Genomic DNA, 21,178 nt, shown 5'->3' with positions numbered 1-21,178 from the left:
CTTTGTGGACCCTAAAACAACTACACGTTTTTTGGACCTACCCCGGTGGGGTGGAGGTCCTATAAATTAACCCGTGTTCGTTAGTTAGTTAGTTACCAACTTTTCTCGAGATTGGCTCATTCAATTTTTCTGATTTTTTGCACAAAGGTGCATTACTATAAACCCTCGAATGTGACGGAGCCCGATTTTCGAAAAAAATTTTTTTCCGGCCGGTAGAACCGGAAATGTCCCGAAAAAAGCGGTTTTTTGAGATTTTCTCGAGATTTTATCATTAGTTTTTTGCGATTTTTTGCACATAGATGCACATTAGTACTGCCGAAAAGGTGTCGAAAAACCGTTTGCCGAAAAAAAAAAATTTTTCCGGTCGTAGAACCGGAAATGTGCCGGAAATCGTCGTTTTTTTCACATTTCCGTCACATTTTTTCAACTTATTTAATTGTTTCTTTACAGAAAAATGTTCTTTATGACGATGCCCAAAACTTAGCATTGTTTGATTTCCAAAAAAATCATCCTTTGAATCGGAACTCCTTAAAAATCGCCGGAACAGGCGAAAACCGGCGTAAAACGGTTTTCCGTTTTCGTTCGTTTTCATTTTTTTCAACTTATACTCGACAGATTTTCATGATTTTTTGCACAATGATGTAAAATGGCAATGCCCAAAATGTGACAGAGCCCAATTTTCGAAAAAAAAATTTTTCCGGCCGGTAGAACCGGAAATGTCCCGAAAAAAGCGTTTTTTGAGATTTTCTCGAGATTTTATCATTAGTTTTTTGCGATTTTTTGCACATAGATGCACATTAGTACTGCCGAAAAGGTGTCGAAAACCGTTTGCCGAAAAAAAATTTTTTCAGGTCTGTAGAACCGGAAATGTGCCGGAATCGTCGTTTTTCACATTTCCGTCACATTTTTTCAACTTATTTAATTGTTTCTTTACAGAAAAATGTTCTTTATGATGATGCCCAAAAACTTAGCATCGTTTGATTTCCAAAAAAAATCATCCTTTGAATCCGGAACTCCTTAAAAATCGCCGGAAACAGCCGAAAACCGTGTAAAACGTTTTCCTTCATTTTTTCAACTTATACTCGACAGATTTTCATGATTTTTTGCACAATGATGTAAAATGGCAATGCCCAAAATGTGACAGAGCCCCAATTTTCGAAAAAGAAATTTTTCCGGCCGCTAGAACCGGAAATGTCCCGAAAAAAGCGGTTTTTTGAGATTTTCTCAGTTTTAATTTTCTCTGAATGATTGATTAAAGTGTCGATATTATTTTTCTTTCACCGTTAAACATCGATGCGTTTCTTAATTGCTTTCTCCGTTCCAATAGATATATAAATCGAAATTTAAAATTATACATTACTTCCATTAAATTCTAACTATTCGTTTTATAAATAGGTAGGTCCATTAAAGTATTACTTGTTTTTATTAGAACACCTAAAATTTGCCTAAATATTTGACTCTCGATTTTAGAAAATCCATGCCTAAGTTCGGTTAAACTGCTTGAAAAGAGGAAAACATTGTAGTTTCTTGTCACTTTTTTCCAAACTGAGGCTGTTCTTACAATGTTCTTAATTTTTCGACGAATTTCAGCCTAAATGCTCTTATAAACTGGGTTCTAATAAAAAAACGTGTATTATTTTAGAAAAATGTACAAAAATACTCACAAAATGGTGAAAATTGGAACATGTTAGGCTTAAAACACAAAAAGTTAAGAAATCTTAAATTTTGTCATACGAAATTTGGCATTTCAGCTCATAATAATATACCTTTATCTTTCGTAAAGCGTATCTTAAAGGGGTAATTTGTCACTACACAGTCTGTTCCTCTAAAGAATACTGCATTGATATGTTTTTTTTTAACCATGTAGTTAATTCCCGTGGTAAACAAAGAGGAATGAATACGTAGGGTGGTACAGTCACTTTCGGTCGGTGTTGTGGATGGTGAAATTTGTCGTTTTTTATGAAATTTGTCGTTCTTTACATAACACGGTTTTTTATTGTTTTTCTAAAACTTCGATTACTAGGGTGCATACGGGAATTTCCAATTGAGGTGGAGTGATCGAGATAAAGAGTATCACGTGACCTCGACTGGAAAAAAAATTAATTCAAACTTATGAGAACTGATGAGAGAGAAGGCACAAACAACATGCGCGTAACACCGAGGCAAATCCGTGCGATTTTGTCTGAATAACTAAGGCAAATGAAAACAAAAACAAACTGCGTGATGTGGTGGTGAATTGCCCTTAAAATACTTATACAAGTGTCTAACATTAAACGTTCAAAGGGAATTTTCGAAAAAACCATTTGTTTTTAAAATTAATTTTTATACGTATTCTTGGTATGCGTAGGGTCAAAATCACGTCATTTTTCATATCGGAAACCGAAAAAAAAACGGAATTTGACCCATGTGTGGCTAAAGTCTGTCCAGATATAATTGGCAGTGGAAACAAGAATGCCTGTAACTTTTTTTTTTGCTTGTTTCAGAGAATCAAAAGCGCTATATTAGAATGTATTTTTGGTTGAAAAATTCGCGATTTTTAGCGGTTAACTTTGCGATTGCAAAAATTGAGCTTTTTTTCTACCTATGCTATAACGTTCATTTTTACACCAGTGGTAGTTCTACCTTAGGTTTAGAAGTTTGTTAAATTTCAAGGCGAACAAAGAAGTCCTGCGGAAGATATGGAACCCGAAATACCCCTTGGTAGCACTTTTCTGTGAAATATCAAATCTCCAACTTATTACTAAAACGGGGGTAGTGACATGATAAAACAGTTTTTCGATCATAACACATTTAACGATCTCTTTAATGACCTCATAGCCAAACTGTGTTTAGTGTTTCGGGAATTAGCAAAGTCCTTTAATACCTTAAAAATAGCAAAGGCAATATAAGTTCATGCTTATCTTTTCAATAAAAACAATTATACTGTGATTTCACTTAGTTTTGAAATAATCAATGATACCAATAATACCAATGCACCAACACTTTCCAACTTTTAATTGCACTGTTCAAAAAAGATAACATAACCCCCGTTTTTAGTAATAAGTTGGAGATACGATATTTCACAGAAAAGTGCTACCAAGGGGTATTTCGGGTCCCATATCTTCCGAAGGACTATTCTGTTCGCCTTGAAATTAAAAAAAATTCTTAACCTAAGGTTGAACTACCACTGGTGTAAAAATAAACGTTATAGCATAAGTAGAAAAAAAGCTCAATTTTTGCAATCGCAAATTTAACCGCTGAAAATCGCGAATTTTTCAACCAAAAATACATTCAAATATAGCGCTTTTGATTCTCTGAAACAAGCAAATAAAAATTCCATAATTATATTTGACTTTCAAAAGTTACAGGCCTTCTTGTTTCCACTGCCAATTATATCTGGACATACTTTAGTTTTAGTAACACTCAGAGGTCAGGCTAATCTAAACTTTTAGCTGTGAAAGGATTCAGTTGATCCCCCTCCCCCTTCACTAGACCACCACTGCTGAGTCCCTTTTCTTCTCCCTCTTGAAGAGTAATTTTGAGCTCTTTCACTTCACTTTACCCACCTCCGCCCCCTTTTCTTCTCCCTCTTGCAGTTCTTACGGCCTCTGTCTTCTCAGGTCTTCCTTTCAAACTACTTAAGAGGGAGAAGAAAAGACTAACCAAAATTGATGTGCACGAAAGCTTTTTGCTTTGAAAGAGTATTTTTAAACTCTTTCACTTTACCCACCTCTGCCCCCTTTTCTCCTTTTTCTTACAGTTATTACGACCTCTGTCTTCTCAGGTCTTCCTTTCAAACTGCTAAAGAGGGAGAAGAAAAGACTAACCAAAATTGATGTGCACGAAAGCTTTTTTCTGTGAAAGAGTATTTTTAAACTCACCCACTTTACCCACCTCTACCCCCCCCCCTTTTCTCCTCCTTCTCGCAGTTATTACGACCTCTGTCTTCCCAGGTCTTCCTTTCAAACTACTTAAGAGGGAGAAGAAAAGACTAACCAAAATTGATGTTCACGAACGCTTTTTTCTGTGAAAGATTGTATTTGAACTCACTCACTTCATCCACATCTGCCCCCTTTTCTCCTCCTTCTCGCAGTTCTTACGACCTCTGTCTTCCCAGGTCTTCCTTTCAAACTACTTAAGAGGGAGAAGAAAAGACTAACCATAATTGATGTGCACGAAAGCTTTTTGCTTTGAAACAGTATATTTGAACTCACTCACTTTAGCCAGCTCTGTCCCGTTTTCTCCTCCTTCTCGCAGTTCTTACGACCTCTGTCTTCTCAGGTCTTCCTTTCAAACTACTTAAGAGAGAGAAGAAAAGACTAACCAAAATTGATGTGCAAGCACGCTTTTTGCTGTGAAAGAGTATGTTTACACTCTCTCACTTTACCCACTTTGTCCCCTTTTCTTCTTCCGAAAGCCTCTACTTTGAGGCCCTCCTCGAAAATGAGTCGAGTACAAGAAAGAAGAAAAGCCATCCAAAATTTCATTGTAAGCACGGTTTTTTGATATGAAACAGTATATTTGAACTCACTCACTTTAGCCACCTCTGTCCCCTTTTCTTCTCGCTCTTGCAGTTCTTACGACTCTGTCTTCTCAGGTCTTCCTTTCAAACTACTTAAGAGGGAGAAGAAAAGACTAACCAAAATTGATGTGTACGAACGCTTTTTGCTGTGAAAGAGTATTTTTAAACTCACTCACTTTACCCACCTCTGTCCCCTTTTCTTCTTCCGAAAGCCTCTACTTTGAGGTCCTCCTCGAAAATGAGTCAAGTAAAAGAAGAATGAAAATTGCATTGCAAGCACAGTTTTTGCTGTGAAAGAGTATGTTTGAACTCCACCTGCAGTTTTGGATGTTTTTGTTTTTCTAACTTATTATTTGACGTCAATTTTTATAAATTTCTTTTATTGACGTCACAATTGTCATCGTCGTTTTTCGGTTTTGAATTAGAGGGTCTTGAAAACTTGAAAATTAACTCTTTCAAGTTCAGTAACTTTTTTTTCAAGGTGAAACCATATTCTACTGAACTATCACGTGCTACAAAAACTAAAAGAAAAATGCAGTGATGGCTTAATTTATTGGCTATTTTCAGCCTTAATTCCTCTAAGAAGCTGTTGTTACTCTGCTGGTAAAAATTTTATTCTCCATTTCAGATGGGTCTTTTAGAGCCTTGTGGGAAACAAAAGCGCAAACATGACGATATCCAAACAGCGTCCGGAAATACTGACAATTGTGGCAACAACGATGATTGCTGTATGAACCAAAAACCAAAACTACCGAGATTCAATAAATCAACCAACAATACTTCTAACAGTTTCTTTGGGAATCTACCGAACAAAGCTGGACAGCACCAGGGAAGTGCTTCGACCTCTTTGATGTTATTATCTGATCAAAAGGAAGGAAAATCAAGTATTTTTGACTCGCTTAATACAACATCTACAACGAATAATAACAATAGAGCAGTAACGGCGAATAAAAATAACACATATTTTTCCACGCTGCAAACAAGTAGTACAAATCTTTCCACGGGAGCAACTACCAACAGTACTGTGGTGAAAACGAAAAAATATAAAATCGTTGGAAATGTAAGTAGGACCCAGTATTTTTTTTTCTTTGTCTTGTAGGCTATTTCACGGTCGAAAGGAATCGTGGGTAATCATAGGCTTCTAGCATCCACTAACAGATTCGTGCTCCTTATATTCCCTGCGGTTTTGTAGAAGTCTGCGATCAGAACAGGGTAATCAGGACCACCGCGCTCTGTTAACGGCTTTGAATGGGTTTAAAAATTGGCGGTTTTTAGGTCTTACGAGACGCCGTTATAAGGGTACAATCAGTCTTGAGGCCTATTGTTCCTTTCCTTTCAAATACAAAAGACACTAAACGCTTTTTATATAAACACCCTTTTGTCACAGACCCACTGGAAAGTTTGACAAAAATTTCCTCCCCAGTGGGAAAAAAACCCTGTGATTTCAGCCCCACTGGAAATTGACTTTGATTTGGTCCTCATTCGAAATTCCATGTTTAAAAATTGCACTCCGAACCCATCCCCACAGGATTTTATAACCTTGGAACAATGAAATTTCTATCCCCATAGGGATTTCAATAGGAATTTTTATCCCCACTGAGGAAAAAAGTTCCACCGGGGATGTGAGACAGGTGTGTATTCTCAACTTCAGTTGAGCTACAATCTGGCAATGTCTGTGTGTCTGTGTCTGTCTGTCTGTCACAAAAACTTTAGGGCAGCCTGGAGACTTCAAAAATGCTTGGATTTGGCTGAAATTTGGCACACTTGTTCCTTGGGTGAATATCTGGGTTTTTTTTTTCATTTTTTAAAAATTTTGATTTTTGGGGCCTGGGGACGAGGCTAAAACTTTGAGGCAGCCTGGAGACTTCAAAAATGGTCGGATTTGGCTGAAATTTTCCACACTTGTTCCTTGGGTGAATATCTGGGGGTCTACAATTGGGCCTATGAATAATTTGTAGCCACTGAAGTTGAGCCCAGTGCGTTGAGCACGTTCGACTATATAAGAATCAATATATTTTGACTGAGATATGGTTGTTCTTATTTTTCTAATTTTTAGGAGTAAAAAGTTCTTTGTGTAAGATATCGTAATGGTTTCAGTACGTTTGGTTTTTTTATCCAAAGCATTGACAGCACCAACTTATACTAGTACTGTTTTCTTAATAATTTCCTAGGACGCACAGGACGTGCCACCTAATACACCTTTTCGACCATAGTCGTCAATAGCCGCCAATAGCCGCGTAGGCATTTTTTTTTCCGCTTTATCCCACTAAAACCATTCCAGTCCTTTATAAAAGAAAAAAATGTCAAAAAAGGATTGGATCGAGTTTAGGGAGATAATTGAATAATTAAGTGGCACGTGTCTGACCGCGCGACTACGGTCGAAAGGTGCATTTCATTTCATAACAGTATCTTGTAGATTTTTTCAAAAGTATTGATATTTTCTTTCTTAGAAGCCGAAAGATGGTGCATCAAAAGTAACCAAAACAACATCGGTAACGGTACCAGAGACAGTAACTGATGCAAAACAATACCTCCGAAAAGTATACTGTTCTATGTTTAACGCTTTAGGATTTGATTTATTTGCGCCCTTTCCAATCTCCCCGGTCTCTTATCAGTCGTAACAGCTTTTTTGACAACAATTCTATTTATCTATCTACCACCGCGAAATAAATTCCGCAAAGCACAAATATCCTCAAGATTTCGAAAATCATCCATAAAATTGGTCTTTTAAGGGCAAGAAAGGCCATATTTTAAACAAAACCGCGAAATTAAATTCCCGCGAAACTTTTGAATATTGAGCTGTGAGGCGCTAAGTTAAATTCCGCGAAAATTTCTTCCCGCTAAAATTTCTGCCCTTAAGATAGTATACACAGTGTTAAAAGTTCTTGTGTCTCAAACGGATTTGCGTCTCAGCGAAGTATATAAAGAGACTTCTCCGTCTCAAAATTCTCCATAATTCTCGAAAGTTTCAAGAATATGGTGCTAATTTGCTGTTTAAAAACCATTCCCCGTCTCTTGCTTTGACCGCTGTAAACATGCGCTTTCCTTCTAAGGTCTTGTTATCTTATCTTATCCCATGAAAAACCATTTTTATCTAACCTTTTCTTTCAGGTTAAAACAGTGCTTGACCATGGGAGGTACGAAAAATTCGGTCATGCCCTCAAACTTTATAAAGAGGTAAGTATTTCCCATAGTATACTTTTCTACACAAAACAATTATTAGTCTATTGTTATAGAATATAGAAAAACACTCAAAGTCACGTTTCTTGTTCAAAGATCCTTAATGCATGATTTTCGCTTCACTGGCCATACAGGTTTTTAAAGAATATTCAAAAGAAGCCTTCGAAAGCCTTTTGAGAGTTAAGCCTAAAAATGTTCTTGAAGTATTAAATATTCTCATTTTCACCTTTTGTGACTTTTTTTGTGTTTTCCTTGAGTGTTTTAGAGTCCTTAATGTTCTTAACTTACCTATTCTTAATGTTTGGATTTAATTTCGCGTTTTCGCAAATTTTTGCCATTTTTGCGAAAATAAAATTCGCAAAATGGCGTGAGATCTCTGACTTGCGAAATGAAATCCGTGAAAGATTTTCATATAATCATATTTTTAGCGTAAGATATACTGTAAATATGCTAATCTTTTTTTTACATTTTCAGGGCCACTTTCAATCAATTTTTGGCTAATTTAGGAAATTAAAGCCAAGCGAAAATTTTCATTCGCAAGAATAATGGAATCTCGCTAAAATTAATCTGATTCAAGTAGTCCTCAATTCCAGTCTGTTTTTTAGAATTCTGTGTTACCATATTTTCCTTTTCCATAGAGCGGAAACATCAAAATTTTATTGGATAAACTAAAAGACTTGTTGGATCGTGAAAACTTAGAACACGTCTCCATACTCAAAGGTAATGATCATTTTTTCTTGAATACATCGTTTTATATAAAAAGTAATCTCTTGAATTACCGCAAAAAAATTATTTACCGAAAAATAATATGACTGAGATTTAGGGCGAATTATAAAAAAACTAGCCGTCCCGGTGTCGTCCGAGGCGACTCTTTACCATGATAATTAAGCTCGCTTCTCTCGCTGTCATTTTGGCAAATCAAATGTATTTTTTTAACTTAATATAAATATATAAACGATTTCTTGTATTTTCCAAGAAAAATCAGCAATGATATATTTTCTTGTACAACACATGGAACATAATTTAAACATTTCCCTGTATTTTCCGAGGGAAATTATGTAGAGGAAAATGTATTTTAAAAATGATTACCTTAAACAACGTTCAACCGGGTGATCCAAAAAAAGTTCGCACGTTTGTTGGCTTCTTGAGACCGAATGAATTCTTGAACGGCCCTGAAAATACTTTTATTAGATAAAGGATAGTCTAGCTTAAATTTTGAAGTATAATTTTTTTTAATTTGGTTGGTTTGGTAAATTTTTGTAAATTTGGAACAATACAATCTTGTATTTTCAAAGGAAAATTACATAAGACGATTTTGATACACACTTTTTGTATAAGATATCTTCTATAAGAATATCAGTGTGAAAATTGGCCAAATCTAAGAATACCCTCTAGAGTTTCACAGAGTTTGATAAGAATACAGTCATTTTGTATTTGGTTAACAGAAATAACTGTTTCTTTCGTTAGACGTTAAACTTTGATGTTTAAATATAATTTTCGCTCCCAATGTGTAATCAAAAGTCTCAAACTCTCAAATTTATCATTTCTCGTGTTTGTATAGAAGTTAAGTCTAAAAAAGTAAGAATACGTTAAGAATATTTTACCCTCAATTTGGGCAATTTCTTAAGAATACTTGACTCTCATCCAAAGTACACTATTCTTATAAAAAAAGCGTGTATGTTTCAAGAAATTTTTTGCTACTACAAGAAAAAGAGGTAAAAAATGGTATTTATTTTAATGGTATTTATTCTGAAAACAAATCGAATCGAAACTGCCATTTTTTAATCTACTTGCAAGGAAAGAAGCACTTAGCATTTCTAAAATCTACCAGAATCAAGAGTATTTTGTAAAACTATTGTTTTGTTTGGAGTAAATTCACCATCGTGGCTAGAATGAATATTTCGAAATAATTTTGTATAAAGAAAGTTAAAATCATTATAATTTCTCATTCTGTAAAGTAATCAAGCATACCGATTAATTACAAACAAAATAAGAATAAAATAAGAAAGTAAGTAAGTATATTCATATGGTGGGCCATAGGCGTAGCGAGATACCCTGCAAAATTTATGGATGAGAGCCAGGGGGGTGAAGCAGTTAGTACAAGACATCATGCCGGTTAGTACCGTGGTGGTGTGCCATATGAATTGGATAAAATCACTTAGTACTCAGGTGTACTAACTGCAAAAAAGGGTGGTCCCCTGCTAAAAATTTGCCAAATTTTGGTACTAACTGTGTAAAAATAGGATTTTGTGAGAAAATTAAAAAAAAGGACCATATTTTACCAAAAAAAAATTTTTTAAATCTTAAAAACAATTTGCTGGTTGCAATAGAAATTTGATTTTCTAAAATTTTGTTTTTTCCTATTGAAAGCTATGGAAAATTGAATCATTTTTAAGATATTAAATTTTATTTTATTTGATTTTATTGAATTTATGAAGGTCAAAAGCCTTTTTCAAGGCTAAATTCAGTTAGTACTAACTGTACTAAGTGTACCAAGGTGGTGGTGTTACTAACTTCTTCCGAGAAAGCAGTTAGTAGGCATGATGTCTTGTACTAACTGCTTCACCCCCCCCCCCCCCCTGTGAGAGCAGTTTTTACGACACTATAATTATTGTCTTTGTTATATCAAAAGATAATGGGTATGTCATAACCGTCTGCACTCCCTCATAAATTTAGCGGGGTATCTCTCGCTACGCCTATGAGTGGCTGTCGGTGGAGCCAGGAGTGAGGGAGTCTATCCCTTTTTCTATTTGCTCCAGACCTGGAAAAGCGAATGCTTAGGTGGAGCACCAATGAAGTACATTAATTTTCAAAGCCTCATATTTTAGAATATTACTATATCGTTCTTTAGGGTATGCTGGGTTTCTTGAAATTTATTCCTCTTTTTTATTAAGACGAATTCATTGAGAATCGTTATGTACAAATGGAAAATTTTCTTAAACTCAATTTTAAAAAGCAATCGGAAAACAGAAGAAATAATACTTAGACGATTGCTCGATTGAGAGAATGAAAATATGTTAAGTAATAGTTATCGGACAGTTGCGAGTGCAATATGAGAAATATTTTACGAGTTTTTTCCGTATAATAAAGGCGAGGAAAATATACGGAAAATCCGGAACGAGTGAAATATTTCTGTATTGTACGAGCAAATGGTTGATAACTGGTTTATTGGTGACCTAAAAAATGCACTTTTTATGTTGGAAAAAAGCACAGGACACTTTTGTAGCAAATTGACGTTAGATTGCTTCTACCGCTACAATGCAACTTGTCCATTTATATTTTGTACATGTGAAATACAAGATATATTGTACTCTGTATAACCAATCAGATTGCAGATATTTTTTGGGTCGCCGAAAAAATCGTTAAAGTATTATGGTGATAGGTGAAAAAATGAAAAAATAAAAACAATCAGTGATAAACTAATAATCCAGTTTAACATGCGTTCTTGTTTTCGATTACTTGAATCCGTTGTTTGTTGATAGCCTTTTTAGTGTTCAAGTGTGGTCTGAACACCATGACAAACATTTTATAGCCGTATAGCAACACAAAATGAGTTACATTGAAAATTGTCGTAATCAACAACATCAAAAAGCTACGGTCGACCATCGATTGCTGTGTGAAAAATACGGGGGTAGCTGCTATAAAAACGATACCGGAGATGAATGAGGAATAGATCACATGGTTGGCCTCCTGGAAACGAGACGGTAAATTCCGTGCTCTGAAGCCTTGGACTCCGTTACAAAGCGAGAGGATTGTAGCCATGAGAAGTTGTACATAAATCATATTCTGGTTGCTACAGTATAATTCCTTGGTGACACTCAAATCAAAGTACTTGCTGACTACGGTCACACCTTTGAAACCATTTTGCATGAAATATAACACTTGAAAAAGAATGTTTATCACCAAGGCAACCAATATGATAATCCATTCTGACGCGTTCGTCATCAGAACCTCCGATTTGGACATTCTAACTTTACTGGTCACAATCATGTATAGTTTTTGAGATTTTGATATGTTGATTGAAAGCGTGATGCTAAAAGCTATACCAAGGAACAACTGACGCCCTATGCATATAGGTTGTGATAGGGCGTGCGTGTGAAGAAAAATGGGTAAAGTGAACAACAGAAAATGGGTGGTTAATTGAATCATAGTCATTTTACGATTTGCTAGTTTCACTATCGGGGATTCTCGTTTGATCAAGAACAGTACCATTGCAAGTAAAGTCATTAATGTAAAAATCCCAGCAGGAGCAATGATAAACATCATCGTTTGATTGGTTATTTGAAGAGTGACGTCATTGAAAGGGTTGTAACATTCAGTATGGTTTTTATTAACAGTATATGGATAGGAACATTGTTTGCATTTTTGGTTGTTGTTGGCAACTGGCTTGTAGAAATTTGGTTTGCATTGAACACAGTGCCAGCCATAACTTTGACTCCAATCTTGTTCTTTATAATATGAGTGAACGAGTTCATAACCTGCTGTACAGTTTGGTATTTTTTCATCGCAGTACGGTCTCGATTCCAGTGCCTTGCTCGGGTTATATGACCATTGGGATAAAAGTTTTTGCGGGCTCACATTTTCGATATAATAAGTCTTTTTCCAGAAATCTGTCAAAGGTGATATCATTTCTTTTTGACGCATCAAATATTTAAAGCCATCTTCTAACAACCAAGACCGTCGATAGATCTTTAAAAGTAGATCTAATGTTATTTCATCCCCACGTTCATAACTTTGTACATAAATTTTAATTTTATCATATCTTAACCACATTCTCCAAAAGAAGTAAAAATGTTGGTTTTTGAGTAAACGCTTCCACAGAACTCTGTTCGATCTTTGATTCCTTAAATCACGCAATAGCGCATTTGGAAAATCTAGCGCGTCGTACATGAACGAATTCAACGCTAAAGATCCTGGAAAGTTACTAAGTAGATTATTTTCACGGTAAGATAAATCTTCAACATCTTTTTGATAGATGTCAATATTTTTGAATTGAGTAATGTATGGGAGATAAAATGTTCCGTTCATTTTCACCCTGTGTCCATCGACTTTCTTCTGATAGCGAATAATAGACCGGGAATCGCCGGCCAAAATAACAAATGATAGTCCATATTCTTGAGTCAGATTGCGTGATTCTTCGATTGCGGACTTATTATTAACATTGATCGTTAATTCCTTGTAACAATCGGTCGGGTTTATGTTTGTGTAAAGACAAAATGCAGACGAAGAGGGGTTTCCTTTACAAGGGTTTTCACCCTTGGGGTTTACGATGTGACTTGGACTTTCCCCTGAGTGTAGATTGATGATCGCCGAGTAGGAAACGTTTAACTTTGTTTTAGTATCGGAGTGTAGATTATGCATTTCAACGCCAAACCCCGCCTCATAGGTATAGATAGCCAACGGGTGGTCGATATAGTAGGACGGGTACATCGGCCTGTCTGTAATACTGACAAGCACCATATCCATTGAGTTTAAAGGTAGAATTAAAGAGCTTACCAGTTTTGTAAGCTGAAATGAGAGGTAGGTCAGGATCACGATCCTGTCACTCGACCTGACGAAGCTACCATTTTTGTTAACGCAATCTTTGATGACGTAATGCTGTTTTTCATCTGTTGTGAGCGGTAAAACAGTGTCTATTAACAAGTCGGACCTGTTTTGAATATCTTTAAAGCAAAGAGGTGCGTCAAACCAAAATGTTTGACGCCGGTGGACTTCTATCATTGAATTTTGATTGGATAACGCGTTTTGACATTCGAATTCATTGCCTGGTGAGCAGCCAGTGGTAGTAAACAGCCCTAAGATATTCAATTGCAGTTTTTGGTTGAGAATTGGTTGGATATGTAATAATATCAATAGAAGCATCAGTACATTACTTGGCAAGTGGAAACGATTGACAGCAGCCATCTATCCACGTGTAATAAATCTTCACATGTGTAGAAATGCACCAATATAATAATCAATGATTCTTAACTCAGCAATTGATCAGAAATTCTTATTTATATACCATGCAACATGACACTATATAAAATGGTGGCTTTCATAGTTTTCTCAGAATTTTCAGCAAATAATCTACTATGGTGCATCTTTCGGATTGTTTAAGTAAATGTTTAGACACCTTTAAGGGTTTTCTATGGGTTGGTCAACAGAAATCAAAAGATTATTTTTTCAAACATGTCAATAAAAGTGTAGGAAGAGAAAATGACCTGACTCCTACGCTTATCCTGGCTAAATTTTCCTCTTTTACAAGTTTTCTAAGGAACGATGAATTTTGACTCACTCTTCTCTTACCTGTTAAATCATATTTCTTTTGATTTTTTTTTTGATAAAAGATATTTTTTTTAAGATACTTTACTAGAACCTAAATATAAAATCAGTAAAAGTCGCTTGCTCAAAATGTTCTTAATCTGCTCTTAGTTCTGTTCCAACAAATTTTGGTCTGTTGTTATTCTTATAAAATTGTTCTTATAAAAAGATTTATCATACTGTATTGTATGATTTGTGTGAGAAAATCTGTGACATGTTCCGTGGGTTTAAACCTTTGCTTGTTTGAGCAAGTTTAGTTTTTTTCTCGAGATCTCCAATATTTTTGGTATTTCCGTTTTAATGTTATTTTTACAGACGAAACTAAATCTAGTTACGAAAAAGAGGTTTTCCGGTGGGAAATATGCAAAGTTTATTAAAAAATCTTTAGAGGACAAAGGTTTTTCACCCAAGTCAAGCCCCGTTCAACTTTGTTAGGTGTTAAGCCGAACCTCTTGTAATAATTGATATTTAGTCTATATACAAACTATAAATTATCCGGTAACAATTATCGTATTATCAATTAACACTTATATTACTGTATTACACGAATTATAAACGACTCCAGGACTATACACATATCAACCCTTATATTATAAATAACAGCGCGGTTTACGTTTGAAGAAACTAGTGGTGGACTTACAAGAAAAACCTTTTTCGGCGCACGGCATTTTTAGGCTGCCTCAAAAAGCAAATTCTCGCTAATACTTTGTTCATTGTAAGATACAATGCATTTCCCTGAATCACTGAGGTGGAGTGGAAATAAATTCATTACCAATCTCTTCAAATGCTGACCGCGCCGGTAAGGGCTGATATAGGTTTTTCATGTTTTTCAAGTTAACTAACTTTCGCTATTTTATTGAAGCAAACGTTCGATTTGCGTAGAGGAACGCTTCTACAGATTCGAATATTTCCACAATGGCAGAAATTAACTGAGAAAACCTCTATAAGGAGCGAGGCTTCCTATTACACAAGGTTGATGAAACTTTCTTCTTTTTTAGGGTTTAGCTGCTTTGTTCGCAAAGAAAATGACAAAAAAATGTTCGTAGAAACATGCAAGAATTTTACAGGTAAATAAAAATTGTTAAAAATATTTTTCCAGCTGTGTCAATTTTTTTTGCAAAACCTTTTGTATATTTTTGTATCGATATCTTTAGTTTTATGTTCTGTTTTCTGTCACTTTTGATTATTTTTAATAATTTTTTTTATAAAATGATGGCTGTAAATAATATAAATGATATTCAGATGATAATTGCCTTGACTTGACTTTCTTTCTTTGGTAAATATATTTTAATGCCATATTGTTCCAGCTGTTCATCGTCAAAACATTAGCGAGTTTATGTACATGTTTTTTATATAAGAACAAACTATAGAAGAACATAAGGATTCGAAGGTCAAAATGTTAAGAACAAGTTTTAAGGCTTTGGAGACTCTAGAACATCGAATTTGGACAAAAATACTAAAAAACATGACGAAAATAAGAACATGTTAAGAACATTTTTAGGCTTGAAACTCAAAAAGTTAAGAACATCCCAAGGCTTTAAAAATGTTGGATGTTCTTATAAAAAAAACGTGTGTTTTTGCGACGGAGACGGTTAGTTTCTGATTTGTCTAGATCCTGATCAACTGAGGACGGCGGTTAAGAAGCACTTTTACCGTCCTCGATTTCGCGGCTTAAAACTAAAGGAATCGCTTCAGTCACTCTGCCGTCCTCAAAAGTGCAAATACATAAACTCGCTATCGTCACTCAACGAATCTTTACCTTGATTGGATTAGAGTTCCAGATTACAAATTCGGATTTGAAAATTCCCTTACAGTTGAAAAATTTTTGAAACATTTTAATTTGGCGAAAAGACTTGTTAAACATGTTAAAATTTACGAAATCTTAAATTCCAATCTCGCTGAATTTACTCCAATTAAAGTATATTCTGAAGTCTGTCTCAATATAATTTACAGTGGAGACAAAATATTTTTTTTCTTTGTAATTCTTCTTTTTGATAATATTCCACTCCTGTTTATCTTTTCAACGAGCACAAAACCGCTATCTAATTTCCCTTGCTGATTATATTGAATCTTAGCCATTCTGCTTGATTGAACTGCAGCGGCAGTATCTCCTGTTTAGTTGCTTCATATATAATTTTTTGGGGCATTGCTAATACGCATCAATGTCTAATTCGAATTCTATCAAAAGTTAAAGCCTATTTTATCTCCGTTGCATATATTTATTGAGACAAACTTTAGTATCTTTTTCATTGGTAAATTGAAATCGCAGATGAAAGATTATATTATTTTAAAAGATTCTCCACTTGGAGTGTTATCCACATTGTGCTCTTCCAGAAAAAAATTGAATATGGTGGATGGAGGGTGGAGGATATAACATTTTTTGGAAATTTGCCCCCGGACATTGTGACTTTTGACCCCCCCCCGGACAGCAGGTGTAACCCCCCGGACAAGCATCAGTTGACCCCCTGGACATTCAAAATTACACTCAAAGAGAGCAACAAAGATACCAAAAAATAGAGCATGGTTACCCCCGGACAAGTCAAATTTTGTAGATTTTTCACTACTCCCCGGACACTATATCCTCCATCCCCCCCCCCATGTACGGACATTTTCTGGAAGAGCCCATTTCAATCCACATTGCTTAGGTGCACAATGTGTAATCTGTTTAAAAGAAGCTTATCGTCCATACACGATAGCAACGTGCTCCCATATGGCTTGTTATCCTTGTTGGTACGCTCTCAAAAAGGTATGAAGTTTTGAATTACTCAACTTCACTGTATGAGATTTTTTGCAGGGGTTAATTTTGTGGACTTTCAACTCTTAGTCGCGCGGTCAGGCGCGTGCCAATTTATTATTTAATTTACCACCCTAAACTCGACCCAATCCTTTTTTTACACCTTTTTTTTATTGCGTATAGGTGCGAAAAAAAGACTGGGACGGTTTTAGGGTGGTAAAACGGACAAAGAATGCCCGCGCGGCTATTGGCGGTTACGGTCGAAAAGGTGTATCGTTACCATCAGATAGGGTATAAAATTTTGTTAAATCTTCTTTGCAATGTAAGCTGTAAATTTTGAAGCACAAACTTTTTTTCCGCAATACGTTGGTTTACAGATCGGGTGCCCAAGGGGGGGGGGTAAAGTTACCTGATAGATAATCTTTAAAATGTTATCATTATTACAGCATTATACGGTAAAGTTTGTGTCATTTCGCGTGAGATTTCATGGTCTTAGCTAGCATATTCTCAAGTATATGCTCTGAATACACCTTTCGACCGTAGCCACAAATTGACGCGCGGGCATTTTTTTGTCCGCTTTATCCCACTAAAACCTTTTTTCGCACCTATAGACAATAGAAACGTGTGTCAAAAAAGGATTGGATCAAGTTTAGTGGGATAAAGCGGACAAGAAAATGCCCGCGCGGCAATTGGCGGCTACGGTCGAAAAGGTGTATTCATGGCCAAGAAGATTAATGTTGTTCGAAACAATGTTGTAATATAAAAAACATTCATTCTCGTCTGCTTGTTGGTGACATTTCCCTTGTGCGGTATTTACACTGACCTTTATATATCCCTGGACCAAGTTCTATCCGCTATCTTTGATCGAAGTTTTTTGAAAGTTACTACCCGTAAAGAAGTCATTAGTGTTTGATACTTTGCTTACCGACAAACGGCGCTACTTCGTTAGTGGGCAAGTGAAATAAGAAACTAGTGCTCTCTCCGCGGGTACCAACCTAATATTTATCATAATATTTTGCTTGGCCGGCATTGAGTAACTTGGTCCAGGGATATATAAAGGTCAGTGGGTATTTAATTTTTTCAGGAAGAGGAACTCTCCTGTCCAAAATGTGGTGTTGAATTCTCATGGAAGAACTTACAGAAATGCTTTATGGAAGGTCAAGTTGGACTTTATGGTGTTGATATTACACAATTCAAATTATGTAAGCTTTTTCGAATTATTTAATGGTTCATTCGCTTTAACAAAGCAGATATACTTTCTTCTTTATTTACTGATAGCGAAATGAATAGCAAGGTTTGGATGGGCTATCCGTTTGAATTTTTCACCTCCAAATAACAGTTAATAGTATACACATCTTTTTTATAAGAACATCCAAAATTTTTTAAAGCCTTCGGATGTTCTTAACTTTTTGAGTTTTAAGCCTAAAAAATGTTTTTGACATGTTCTTATTTTCGCTGTTTTTTGAGGCTTCGGTGGCCAATATGTTAAGAACATTTTAAAGATTTCTTAGCAAAATGGACAAAAATACTCACATAATGGTGAAATTTTTAAGAACATTTTTAGGGTTAAAACTCAGAAAGTTAAGAACATCCCAAGGCTTTAAAAATTTTGGATATTCTTATAAAAAAATATGTCTACCAAGATTTAATTTCACCGTTGTCCTTTAATTGTTTGATTATATCTGAACAAAAGAAAACATAAAAGTAATTGTTCGGCAAACAAAAGAGTTCGTTTTTGTTCGCAAGGACTCGCTCGAACGGTTTCAACCATTTTTAAAAATTAATCAACCGTTAAGAATAAATTTTCGCCTTATACTCAAAATGAGCATTATAGTGTGTGACCGCTTGATTTTTAAAGATTTTTTACGCGAGAAAAATATTTTATTAAAATTCGATGTTAACTTTGATTTAAATATATTTTTTAAACATTCGATTTTAATCATTTTTTAGAATGAATGGATTTGGTAGAAAGTTGTCGTTATGATTTTAAGGTACGTTTTTCGTTCATTTCCCCTTTTTCATCTTCAAAGGAAGTATCTGTAATTGGGGTATTCCCCTTTCGGAAATCTACAATCAAGGTCATAATATATTGAGAATTTTGGTTATTTTAACGTTTTTCAAGATTTAAAGTTCTGGCGAGAAAGTCGATTTTTGGCTATCTTTTTAATTTAATCGAATATTTCAATTTGGGAGGGGTTGGCAAACTTCCAGGCTATATTCTGAGTCTTATTGGACTATTTTTGAACTTTTGGAAGTCTTAAGTCTCATGTTAAAACTCAGAGTTAAAACTCTACCCTTCCAACCTACTTTAGAGCACTTACAAATTGATTGTGGTTCAAAAACTTCCCGGTGGATTTCCCTTTTTTCTCAAATATTATGACCTTGATTGTAGAGATAAAATTTAACCTTATGATCAAATATTGGTTGGCATTATAACTTAAGTGACACAACTTTGGTTTCAAATTTTAGTCATTCTCAGACTTTGGATGAATCTAAGGCGTAAAATAGCCTTGTAAATTCACCAAAACAATCTGTGGATTTTATGATCAGTGCAAAAATAAGCTGCTAGACATGCACAAACCTAAGATTGAAGCTAATGTTGATACTCTACTATAAACATTTATAAGATATTTACGTTAGCGACCGTAACATTAAAGTAGAGCATCCAGCTACGGTGCGCAAGGTTGTGGGTTCGATCCCCAGCCGGGTCATACCAAAGATTCCCAAAATGGTACTTGGTACCTCTCTGCTTGATGCTCAGCAACTAAAGAGACGGATCAAGGGTAAGTGGAGAAATCCAGGGAAAAGAGTGGCGCCCTCCCCTACCTTCGGGTAGACAGCTATACGAAAAGGGAGCCTTCGGGTCGCCCTCGACTGCGGTCCCAAACTACGTTACGTTATGTCACCGTAAACATATATATGTTCATTTTCCTTAGGTCAATTAAATTATGTACATCAAAAGGCTAACCAAGCTGTTCATAGCTATCATTCTACCAACACTTGTCTACAATCTATCAACCTCTCATGGCAAACGACAAAACATATATAATACAGAGCGTAGTAAGCGTTTCACATTACAGGATTTATTCAGTGGAGGTCATGCGACCTCTGATACAGACAATTCAGCCAATAGCAATGCAAGATCACAAGGCGTGGACATACAGTCCCTACTAACAGCAATCCAATCTAACCAAAATAAACCCACCGTACAGAACTATCATAAACCACTTGATTTAGATTTGGAACAGGATAAAAATGGAAATTACAATGTCCCTGATTTATCTGGTTTGTTAAACAGAGGTACAGTTGAAACACCGGAACAATCAAAATCGAATGCGTTCGATATAAACGAATTAGCAAATATAGTATCTAAGCAACGTAGTAATAATAATGATAATAATAATAATGAACCAAATTTAGTTAAAGAGGAATTTAATGTCGGCCGAGAGAAAGTTGAACTTGAAGCGGCCGGTAAGAGAGCGACGTATTATACGCTGATGAAAGGAGTGGACGGTAATTTGAATCTTGTTCCAGTCGTTGATGGAGCTACTCAGGCCAACGGTAATAAATTTGAATTACTTCAACCAAAAACACGTTCTGAAGAGAAAGGCAATAACCGACAACAAATGCAGCTGACAACATTGGTACGTTTTTTGATAATCTTGTTATTTAAAATGAGTTTTTGCTGGGAATTTAATTCTGGGTAGTTCCGGCAAGTCACCAAGGTTTCTTCCCTTGCTTTGGTTGAATGGAAATTTAGTAATCACATTTTTTAGTTATGAGGCTTCGAGTAATAAACATGATCATTTGAACAGCGGCTTCATAGTGTGCACCCCCCCCCCCCAGAATAGTGGGGGGGGGTTGGTGTTTTGGGTCGGAAATTTCCAGGTGGGATTTGGAAATTTTCAGGTTTTAGGTGGGAGAAACAAGTTAAGGTGGGGATTAATTTCTTTAGGTGGGATTTTTGGTGTTTTGATAAAAGTTCATGTTAGTTTTTTCTTATTTCCAATTTAATTATAATTTTTTTTAAATTTCATATTCTATAAATAATTCTTTTAATATACTAAACTTTTCTCCTTTTTATTTTTAAACAGTAAGAATTTTTGTTTAGTTAATCGAATTAGTATAATTTTCGTGGGGATAGCATTTTTAGCTGGGATCTGGGAGTTTGGATTGAAGGTGGGAATTTTAGGGTTAGGTGGGACCTAAATTTTTAGGTGGGACCTGGAACCCCCTTGCACACTATGGGCTTTGTGGGTGATCTCGCGTGTTTAACAAAATTTCACATATTTCAAGCTTTTTTAACCATGGGGAGTCGGGGGCACCTGGTTTTACTTACTAAGAGATTGACCTTCCCTTCATCGGTAAATGATCAGTGTTCTTTAGGAGTTACTTTTCAGTGTACAATCTGTAGACAGATTTCCGTCGAAGCGAGGAACAAAGAGAGGCTTTTCGTCCTG

The 21,178-nt window shown here is 35.5% G+C and overlaps 1 protein-coding gene across 1 annotated transcript in view; it reads left to right on the top strand.

Annotated features, from left to right (window-relative positions):
- LOC136797671 (regulator of telomere elongation helicase 1-like) overlaps positions 1-20,290 on the top strand; it is a 39,551-nt gene extending 19,261 nt beyond the window's left edge. Inside the window, exons 22-30 of the mRNA XM_067054259.1 lie at positions 5,130-5,561; positions 6,952-7,041; positions 7,613-7,678; positions 8,320-8,401; positions 14,983-15,051; positions 16,630-16,730; positions 17,803-17,920; positions 18,669-18,709; positions 19,655-20,290. Of these exons, the coding sequence (XP_066910360.1) occupies positions 5,130-5,561; positions 6,952-7,041; positions 7,613-7,678; positions 8,320-8,401; positions 14,983-15,051; positions 16,630-16,730; positions 17,803-17,920; positions 18,669-18,670 (960 nt within the window). The 3' untranslated portion in view covers positions 18,671-18,709; positions 19,655-20,290. The remainder of the gene's footprint in view (positions 1-5,129; positions 5,562-6,951; positions 7,042-7,612; positions 7,679-8,319; positions 8,402-14,982; positions 15,052-16,629; positions 16,731-17,802; positions 17,921-18,668; positions 18,710-19,654) is intronic.
- Positions 20,291-21,178: the final 888 nt, after the last annotated feature.

Source organism: Clytia hemisphaerica, unplaced genomic scaffold (genome assembly GCF_902728285.1).
Source record: "Clytia hemisphaerica strain Z4C2 unplaced genomic scaffold, Clytia hemisphaerica genome assembly, whole genome shotgun sequence".
Taxonomy (NCBI): domain Eukaryota; kingdom Metazoa; phylum Cnidaria; class Hydrozoa; order Leptothecata; family Clytiidae; genus Clytia; species Clytia hemisphaerica.
This window is presented reverse-complemented; position numbering and strand designations above follow the sequence as displayed.